Raw genomic sequence first — 10,327 nt, 5'->3', positions numbered from 1 at the left:
CCATACGTGCACCCACACATGCACTCAGCTCGCCTCGCGTTAGCACCGCTCCGTTAGCCGTCGAGCTAACAGCTGACAAACCCAGACACACACACAGACACACACACACAGGCACACACCCTTTCCGCGGCGCGGCGCAGCGTGCGGGCTTCTCTTCGCTATCTCCTGCTGGGTCTACTGTGACTCCGGTCCCCGTGTGTGAATCCGCCTTCTCCAGCTGTCATCTCCAACAGGTCCCAGACTCCACCATCTTTTCTTTTCCCCCCGGATACACCGTCCCACCGTCCGCGGTCCTACTCAGAGGATCCAGGGATTAGCGTGAGAGAGAGAGAGAGAGAGAGAGTGTGTGTGTGAGTGTGTGTCTGTGGCACGCACCGCCCCGCATTGCAAAACTACACACGGATTTGTGAGCTCGGGTTTGTGATTTAAAAACAAAACCGTGGCCGTGTCCTCGCTGATCTGAGGGAAGATGAGGCGGAGTGGTTTCAGGATTCACCGCTGCACATGTTGGTGCATGAGCATGGAGGCAGAGCTGTGTGATCCCTGCAGGAGAGGAGGGTGAGGAGTCCAGATCTGCTCCTGCTGCTGCTGCTCCCTGCTCATCCCATAATAATAATGCTGCTGCTCCCTGCTCATCCCATAATAATAATGCTGCCTGCTCCCTGCTCATCCCATAATAATAACGCCTGTGGCTTCACAGTCAGGTTGTGTACACACTGCTGAGAGAGTGCTGCTGTGGAGGGTCTCAATATAACACATAGAGGTCATGAACAACATTTTTCTAGTTCCAGTAAAATGTCGTCTTTCACTCATCAGTGGTAATTATTAGAAGCATAAATTATTATTATTATTGTATTCGTTGTTGTTACTGGGGTTTAACACTTAATCACAACAAGTCCATCAAAATGAGCATATATATGTTATTACATATATATATATATATATATATTTATATATCTGTGGGCACTTCCCCAGTCTCTCATTTACTTCTTTGGCCTTTTAAAAAAGATTTAAGAAACTATTCAATTCAATATGCAATGTGACATGTGACATGTGACATGTGACATGGGCTTATTAGAAGCATATATTATTATTATTATTATTATTATTATTATTATTATTATATGTGTTGTCGTTACTGGGGTTTAACACTTACTCACAACAAGTCCATCAAAATGAGCATATATATGTTATTACATATATATATATATATATATATATTTATATTTGTTGGCACGTCCCCAGTCTCTCATTTACTTCTTTGGCCTTTTAAAAAAGATTTAAGAAACTATTCAATTCAATATGCAATGTGACATGGGCTTTAGAAATCTCCCTCTACATGACAAATAATGTTTAAACAGAATGTACGTCTCCAATATCTACATGTAAACTGATATTCACGAGTGCCCCGTAGAGGAGAAGCTTCTCCATATCTATGCCTTTCTCTTACAGTGGGAGTAATTGCCGTCCTCTTCGGACACCCTGGGAGCCCCAGCTGTTGTTTCCCACAGTAAAATAACCATTTGCTCTTTAATATAAGTCCATAAACCTCCTGATCACACTCGGAGTTATTCATTTCTTGCATCACTGCTGAACTCCTCCGAGCTGTCAGGCCTCCTCCTCGGCCCTGTGGGCGGATCATTGCCACCTTACACACTGCAGCCCCACTGACTGAGAAGAGACGTCCATACAGGGCCATACTGTGTCTGATCCATCAGCATAATATTCGGTTTAAGTGGGACATCTATCAAGATAACGCTGTACCAAACAGCCCTTAATGAGCAAGTTGAGGGAGCGATGCTGCCCCTCTGCCAAATGAGATGTAACAGACAACCCTGGTCCTCGGCAGACAAAGTGAGACACTTGGAGGAATGAGCTCAGCGTTTCCTAAACTCGTTGCTTTTAACTCGCCTTCCCTGTCTTTGATCTCATTTTACCCAGAAAGGGGAGAAATGGAAAAAGATTGCAAATTCTCTCCACATCCCTCCATACATCACCCACTACTTAGAATTTGGTGCTGCACCATAAAAACGTCCCACTTTGAGAGCCGGATTGATGCTGAACTTGCAGCTGTTTGGTTAAAATGTTTCAGGTCAATTGATGGTCCGCTGGTCGGATATCCAAAGCTTCAGTCCCTGGCACCAAGTCAGTGCTTGCTCAGCAGAGTCAGTAAAGGAAAAGTGATAAAAGAATGAAATGCATGAGAGGACATTAAAATAACGGAAGTGAAGGGAATATTAAGTAAGGGAAGATGGCAGAGCTCATAGAAGGACATTATATATATATATATATATATATATTAAAAGGTTTTCAACGATCTTGCTCTTATAGTTGTATATTATCTGAGGTTGTCTCGGACTCCTATTTATTCCATCATTCAGTCATATCAGGAACAAATCACTGCAAATACAGCATTACAATCAAGGTAAAACATTAATTATACATTTAATATTATATATATTTTTCCTTACTATTTTGCAATATTATATATGACATTTACTAAAAATACATGAATTGTATTTCTGCAGTAATAATGGCCTCTAAGATTATGTGATTATATGTCACATGATTAGGTTCTTAGCACTGAGGCTTTGAGGCAGAAGCCAAATTCTACTGTTTGTGCCACATTGGATTAATTTGAACTCTCTGGGCGTCTGCTAGTTATTGTTGGAACAATATAGATAACAAGCCAAGAAAGCTTGAAATGCATTGTGTTTTACAAGCTCATCATACGATCTTCTATATAATGTAAAACTGTATCCCATGCTGTGAGATCAATATAGCAGAGAACTAAATAACATGATACAAAACAAAATATAATATGTACTGGAATAGAATTAAAAAGCACCATAAAATTGCGAGATAAGAAAAGATAAGATAGGGTTATATAAAAATTAAGGCCAGCATGAGGAAATATAACAAAAGAGACAATAAAAACATAGGTAAATATCAAATATAATGGCAATGTATGCATTAGTAAAAATATAAAATAATATGGGAAGTATAAACATAAATAAATAAAAACAATAAGGACAATATAAACATGTAGAAATTAAAAAAATACAGGCAATATAAACATAAGGAAATACAAACACTCAGAGAAATATCATCATAGGGCAACTTTGAAAAAAAGCACAAGTAATATAATGAATTTTTTAATAAAATACAGAATAAGAAATAATATAAAAACTGTCACTGTACTGACCCTAATGTTCATATGCATTGTGTCTGTTCTCAAATGATTAGCAGTGATGAGTGCAGCACTATGAACTGTCATTTTGATGGTCAAAGGAGAAAAGGTTGTTCATCACTTTCAAATGTTGTCCTTCATTGTAAACTTTCATGGCGTCATTAAAGACCGACTGTTTCATGTCAGCGAGAGCACGCGGCCCAACCCCGGCCACTGGCAACCATCTCCCGGCGGTCTATCAACAATCCTCAGACCACACATTACTCAGTAGAGACGGCTGCTGCTGATAGTGGTTATGGCCACATGGTAACCATGGCGGCTCCCTCCGGTGTCGTCCCCTCAGCCCCTGTGATACAGCGGGCCGTCAGGCGCTAGGCCGCAGATTGAAGCGAAATGATTGGGTATGAAGCCGTGAAAAGCGAGCCACAGTGGTGAGGCCTCAGTGTCCAATGAAGTGAGGGAATAATCTATCTGAGGGTGTCATGGCACTGACCATTATTTAAGTGGCTTGAAAAGGTCAGCAGGAGGACCCGGGATGTGGGAACGCTTGGGTCGGCCATTACAGTCTTTCCGCTTCAGTGTGTGAGCTGCCGCCGCCTGATTGATGCCTCGGATGGGGGATTTGACGCTGCCGTGGTGCGTGGCATGCACTTTAATATATTGCCAGTGTGTGTGTGTGTGTGTCTGTGGGTGGATATTTGTGCATCCTCTGGTCTGTGTGACCGAGCGGGTGGAGGCCCGGGGTAATCATGTGAGGAGGCCTGGGTAGAGTGTTTCATTCCAGGTGTTCAGGAGAGGATCTGGAGAGGCCTGGCCGACCACAGTCCAGTCCATCAGCGACCATAAGCTCTCCATCACCTTTCTCATTCATGAAGGATTTGTCTCTTTCTCTCTTCCGCACAAACACTCTGTTCATCTTTGACCAAAACAGACTCCGAGAAATCCTCTGAACAAAAACCCATCTCCCCACACACACACAGAGAAGAAGAAGCTGATGTAATTAAATCCGTCTGCCGGGTAAGACAAGAAAAGGGCAAGAGAGGGAAAAGGGGGGAACTTTTTTACTAAATAATATATTCTCAAGTGGAGAAATAAAGGAGAGGAAGGCTTGTGAAGTGCAGGGGAAGTCCCCGGAGGTATAATTAACAATATCTACCGATAATATCTGTGCGTCTTCTTTCTCTGTGGCTCAGTGCAGGCTGAGGCAGAGGCAAAACCCCCAGACAGACTCTCTGCCAGTGGCTCTGCTCCTGCACATCATCCTGCTTTATGTTCTGTATATTAAACAGCAACGTACAGCCAGCGCTTGTAAAACAATATCCATCACACTTCAGAGTCAATTTAATGTACTGATCACAAACCACTTTACTAGAGCCCCTTTTCCACTTGTTCGAAAAACCACCACGCTGTAAAACTATCTTTTCAAGGTCAAGAATGAACGTGTGAAAGTATATTAGTTGATGTTGTGCTTATACACTGTGTTTTTCTTAATGGAATTGGGAGGGGGTGCAGTGGGCGGCTCGGAAGCATTTACTTTCCCCCCCAACACCGATAGACAAATCCAACAATGCTTGTGAGGGTTGAGGGCAAAACAAATACAGCAAATGTTGAATACAGATTTATTTATGCTAACAATTATGCAATCGTCCATTATCTGTAACGCTTGAGGATCACAGAAGGGGATCGATCCAACATCTGAACATAGAGAGAAAAACAACCGGTCACACAGACAGACAATTTAGAGTCTCCAGTTAGCTGCATGTCTGTGAGCTGTGCACTCAAAAAAATGATTATGTCTCAAACAGTGACTTTTGCATTCAAATGATTTCCATTTATGTAAAAGTATCACATTTAATGAAGTGTTTTCTATTATGGTGAGTGACTGTGAATAAATTAAATAACTTGAGAGGGATTTGGTTCAAAGAATTGTGTGTTTAATGCATATATATGCTGTATATTATTTTTATTTAAATCATTCTCAAGCTATTTGATCTATTTACATTATCTCAACATTATATTTAAACAATGAATGTGTGAGAGAAATTGAATATGTAATTGAAACATTTTCAGGTAGAATTATTAGAGTATTAGAGTGTAGGAGAAAGTATCTAGAGAAAACACGCACAGACACTGCCAGAACATGCAAACTGCACAAAGAAAGACTATGAAGGAACTGTTCACTGATCAGTCTTCACTTTGTAATGAAATGTTCTATCCATCTGAATAAAAGAACACCCCTTAAATCTTTGAAGGCACTGTTACTTCGGTGAAGAAAAATGATGAAAAGAGAATAATGGCAGGGCCCTCATACATGTTGAGAGGACTAATTAGCTTAGCTTCTGTCTGCATTACTGTAAGGAAGGAAATTAGGGCCCAGACACAAGTGTCTCCCTTCATCTCACTCTCCATTTATCTGTCTCTCTTGTGCTCACACATTAAATGTGGTCTGCCGGGGGCAGAACACCGAGATCCCGTTAATTTAGTTTTACAAGGAGGCGCCGTGCTGACGGTAACAGCGTCCACACGTCTGACTGTCACACTAAAATAAGACGAGTTTGCTCCTCGCCACTCGAAACAGACGATCACATGACAAGGCTGTAGAGGTGTAAAGTTTTCTCCCACAAACTTGAAAGTTGAGAGTGTGTGTCTGGGTGTCGGGAGTTTTCTCTGCTGCGTGATCGCTTAGTGCCGGTGTAGCAGAACGCGTCCCAATAGCTACTTAATTCTAATGAGGGTTTTATGAGTCGTGATCAAGAGCTCATTGGCAACGTGATCAGTCAATAGCGTCTTCTCCTCGGAGCGGAGCCTCGGCTTATGTGCCGACCCCGGCAAATTGACCCGCAGATTTATACAGCTATTTTCTAAAGGTCCCCGTACGTGTGCCTACAGTCAGGAAGGCGAATTAGTGTCTCGATGGATTTCGCTTTCAATTTGAATGCCGAGTGGTTGGAACACGGCCCCGGCTAAGGAGAGGCTACGGGTAATGAACTCCTTTGTGTTCTGCCACTTAGAGGATCAAACACTCGCGGCTGTGAAGACATTCAGAGAGCTGCAAGAAAGATGATTTCCTTCAACTGCCACAGGTGGTGAATCCTGTGGGTTTAGCCACACTTCACTGAAAACCACACGCTTAGGGGGATACTTAGCTCGTGGTTTGTGGTACTGGCTTGATTCAATTGTGGCCTGTTTTCAGTTTGGTATTGCACCAGCTGTAAATCCACGTAGGAGGGATTGATTCTGCTAAATGTTGCTTTACTTGCTATAAGTCAGGTCAGGGGGAACCCTTCAAGAGAAGTTTCTTATTTTAGAGGGGCTAATTAGTGGCTATTGAAGAGAGTTGTGGTTTGACAATTGCTGAACAATTGAACAGGCCATGGCAACACAATGTGTGAGCCTTTGCTTGTGTGAAAAGTAAATAAAGTCTGGTTGATTGGTCTTTCCTGAATGGAGACTAGCACTATATTTTCATCTGCTAGGTACATAGTATCTCTACAGTCCCTTGAACATCTAGAAATAAAGTACAATGTAGATAATGGAATAAGCAGTAGATTATAAAATTGTGATAAACTTTGTCCAGACAAATTCTGTCTCCTTTTCTTTTTTTCTGCACCATTTTTCTCACTTTTCTCCTCTTTCTGGTAAGGAGACATGATCCAGGATAGAAAATTGGTTTGCAGCCTGAAATCCTGTTTAGCCTCAGGTAACGCAGTTGGGAACTTTGAATCTGATGTTCTTACTCGCGGATATTGGAATGGATGGAGCTCATGCTCAGTCGAGGAGTCAAAAAATCATCAATGTGAAAGAATTAAGCAACAGAATATAGGAAAGAACTATTTTAAATCCCTTTAATTCCTTTCTTCCTTGCTACAGCATTTGCAGGATAAACATACCAAAAAACAGAAATACTGTATCTTTCACGGTCACATCAATATATTGATGAGGTGACAAATTGCACTCATTAGCTTAACCAGTTTAACTCAACAGTCAAGGGGCAGCGGTCAGAAACAGACAGCAGTGGCTTAAAAGTGATAATCCTGTTGTGACCTTATCACCTGCTGACACCCGTTACCCGAAGCAGGGAGCGGTTGGAAGGGTGACATTATAACTCGGCACTTCAGCACGACTCCTCCAGACAACTCTCACAGCCTCATCAGTTCTTCCTTTAGCAGTTTGACAGCTGACAGGCCCCGTGGAGGTGAGGAGACGTGACGTGAGCCATTTCACATCAGAGAATTATTGCCAGCCAGCCGACGATCATAGCCATGCCTCCGATGGGAGCCACCTTGCGCATACCAGGGTCCCCCGTCATAGCCTGGTGGTACAGGGAGCCACAGAACATCCCCATGCCGGCTATAAGGAGAGTCCCAGCCTGGGAACATGCAGAGAAAGAAGGCACGAGAGCATTAACCATAAAGGCTGTTCAAACATTTAGGCAAGTTTACACTTCAAAAACATGTGTAACAGAAACAAAAATCAACACAAAGAGCTGGATGTTGCCCAAAAGGTGGATATCGTCAATTGTTACTCAGCCGTGGACCTAAAGCAGCCAGGGAACCAGCACAAAAACACGCTCGGCAAACTTCAGGCTATTCATCCAGTCAAAACAAAAACAGTGGCGTGCAGCAAGAAAGGCACCAGATGGCGAGACATAACAAACACGGCCAGCAATGACATCGCAAAAGAGCCAATTCAAGTGGAGGAGAGAGGGAGGGGATGGTGTCAAACCACTTTTGAATTGTTTAGATACAAGACACACACACTGGCGGGCCAAAAATACTCCAGGCCAACAGCTCTGTCGAAACCAGCAGTAATTAACATCTGCCACACCAAGTTAGAAAATCTTTTATCTTATTATGAGGAGTATAAAACATGTTTTGGTCCATTGTGAATTCATTATAGGAAGCACTGTGGAGTAGAAGCAAATATACCTTATTGTTCAGAATGTAACAAAACCAACACACACAGCTATGTGTTTAACTGCTGGTTAGAAGGAACAGTTTTTCTCCAAGATATTATCTCCGATCATTATGGCCTGAAGTATAATGGTTTTCTGAGTGCACACTGAGAGGGAATAACATAGTGACTCTATCACACTGGTTCAATTTTAAAGGACACTCAGGTGCATCCAGGCCCGAGAGTTGCCATTAAGCTTCCATACTCACCACAGCAGGTTTTCCACAGTGGGCAGCACCCAGCAGGGCCAGGCTGTGGTAGAAATGGTACTTGTTGGCTGTTTCAAAGAGCTGGAGAGGAAAAAACGGACACACACACACACACACACACAGATTTCAGAAAATAATACCGCACTCGCCAATCAGTCTCCATTTCAGAGGCTCCAAGACTTTCCGTAAAACTGACGAAGCGAGAGGTTATTTATAAACCACTACTGTGACAGTGGATGGGCTACGGCCGAGTGCATCCATTTCAATCAGGTTCTCTAATGGCAAAAGGTACAGTTTATCTGATCAGACCACAGGCGGTGTATAAAGATGGACGATGCTCTTCCTGCCATTGTGAATGAGGCCAAAGTATCCTGGATACAGACACTTCCATCTGTCAATTATGACATTTCACCCCCTTTTTATGGCATAAAAAAACTTATTAAAACCCAAGTTAGTGAGAGAAATGTATTTAATGCGTACTATGACTATTTATTTTGGCCCATGCACCATCTGCTAACTTGGAAGAGGTGAGTTTTTTTACCTATACTGCATCCAACTACCAGGGGGACGATCAGGATTACTTTCTGGCTTCACTTTTGGGGAGCTGTCACTTAACTACAAACATCCCTCAACAATACTTCCCTCAAACTGCAGTCTTGTGTTCCCCTTGGTGATTTTAAATCTTGACTATGTGATGTTTTGTTTTTATGAATCTTGTGACTGTTTTTATGAATCTATATTTGATAGTGTTGTTGCTGGTGTTTAATTGCTTGTTGCTGATTGGGAATGTTTCTTGTTCTCAGGCATCTCTTGGAAAATGATCTTGATCTCAATGTTACTGATTATTTAAAAATTAAATTAAAAAAATGAATAAAACATACTTTAAGTTATTTATTATTATTTACATACCACTCTCTGGTAATCATCGGGATCAGCATTTTTGAAACCTGAAATGACAGACATGGATCAGAGAACTCACACATGCAGTTCGTAGTTACATATATTTATATTCACAACAATCTGAACACATTACAAATGCAGTGGAGATAATGAGATCCCTTTTACGATGTGACTCTGCAGAGGCAGGTCACCTTCATAACACAACGGGTTATTTACATCTGTAAACTTCGCCGAATTCACAACCAACATATCGAACACTGGCAGGATGTGTTTGTTCGTCTGTTTGAATGACGAGGACGCGTTAACAAGAGAGTGGGTCTTAAATTGTCATGTTTTGGGACGCAGCCTGGACATGTGCGCGCTGACATAACAGTCCTCCTGTGTTTACTGTGGAGCTGAAGGACCGGGCAAGAGCACCGGAGGAAGCTACCGGGGAGTCCCTACCGTGAGCTCCGTAAGCCCCGGCGGCCACCGCAGAGGCCCCGGACACGGCCGCCAGTCTCCGGACGATAGCAGAGGCGGTCATGTTGTGTAGCTGAGTGTGTGTGAGTGTGAGTGTGTGTGTGTCCCTTAGCCGGAAGACTGATGGCTGTGATCATAGATGGCTGTGATGCCTTCGATGTCTTCTGCTAAGCTGCTACTTCCCGGCGTCACGGAAATTGTCTTCCCCCCGCGTATTAAATCCAAACTGAATAAATCAACAACAAAAAAACACCCAGGCTGAAATCAACTATGTATTATACTGGAGGGAAACATGGAGCATGTTCTTGACTAATTCCAAACGCATCCTTGTCACGTCTTCTTCCACTTCTGTGTGCCGTACGTGCGTTCTCTAGAAAATTACGACATTCCTTCAAACACCTGAAAGCAGCTGAGCCGCGTCGTGAAACTGGCTTGCGTTCAAGTGCTGTCGGGATAATCGGGAAAATGACTAACTTCCTGGGAAAATTTACTTGAACAATTCAGATTTACACATACATTGCAGATGTGTGCACGACAAAGAAATAATAATATCCAGCTGAAGTGACAATACAATTAAATAAACCTTGAGATGCATAAATATTAATTCCAAAAA

At 42.5% G+C, this 10,327-nt stretch overlaps 2 protein-coding genes across 2 annotated transcripts in view; both read right to left on the bottom strand.

The window, feature by feature from the left end:
• tmem102 (transmembrane protein 102) overlaps positions 1–241 on the bottom strand; it is a 17,039-nt gene extending 16,798 nt beyond the window's left edge. Inside the window, exon 1 of the mRNA XM_061066013.1 lies at positions 120–241. The gene's annotated coding sequence lies outside the window, so the exon portion shown is untranslated. The remainder of the gene's footprint in view (positions 1–119) is intronic.
• A 6,779-nt stretch (positions 242–7,020) lies between these two features.
• On the bottom strand, positions 7,021–10,066 carry tmem256 (transmembrane protein 256). Its single transcript, XM_061066212.1, has 4 exons — positions 9,697–10,066; positions 9,262–9,299; positions 8,353–8,433; positions 7,021–7,559 (listed from the first exon to the last, which is right to left on the bottom strand). Exons 1-4 carry the CDS (start codon positions 9,776–9,778, stop codon positions 7,416–7,418), a joined length of 345 nt encoding a protein of 114 aa, XP_060922195.1. The 5' UTR covers positions 9,779–10,066; the 3' UTR covers positions 7,021–7,415.
• Positions 10,067–10,327: the final 261 nt, after the last annotated feature.

The sequence above is a fragment of the Limanda limanda genome, chromosome 22, assembly GCF_963576545.1.
Source record: "Limanda limanda chromosome 22, fLimLim1.1, whole genome shotgun sequence".
Taxonomy (NCBI): domain Eukaryota; kingdom Metazoa; phylum Chordata; class Actinopteri; order Pleuronectiformes; family Pleuronectidae; genus Limanda; species Limanda limanda.
The sequence above is the reverse complement of the archived record's forward strand: the minus strand, read 5'-3'. Positions and strand labels throughout refer to the sequence as shown.

Excerpts from the sequence above, each read along its gene's own strand:
- tmem256 (XM_061066212.1), bottom strand. The coding sequence starts at position 9,778 with ATGACCGCCTCTGCTATCGTCCGGAGACTGGCGGCCGTGTCCGGGGCC. Across the intron at positions 8,434-9,261 it reads CCGATGATTACCAGAGAGTG|CTCTTTGAAACAGCCAACAA; the intron begins GTATGTAAATAA and ends TTTCCTCTCCAG. Across the intron at positions 7,560-8,352 it reads ACTGTGGAAAACCTGCTGTG|GCTGGGACTCTCCTTATAGC; the intron begins GTGAGTATGGAA and ends GCATGTTCCCAG.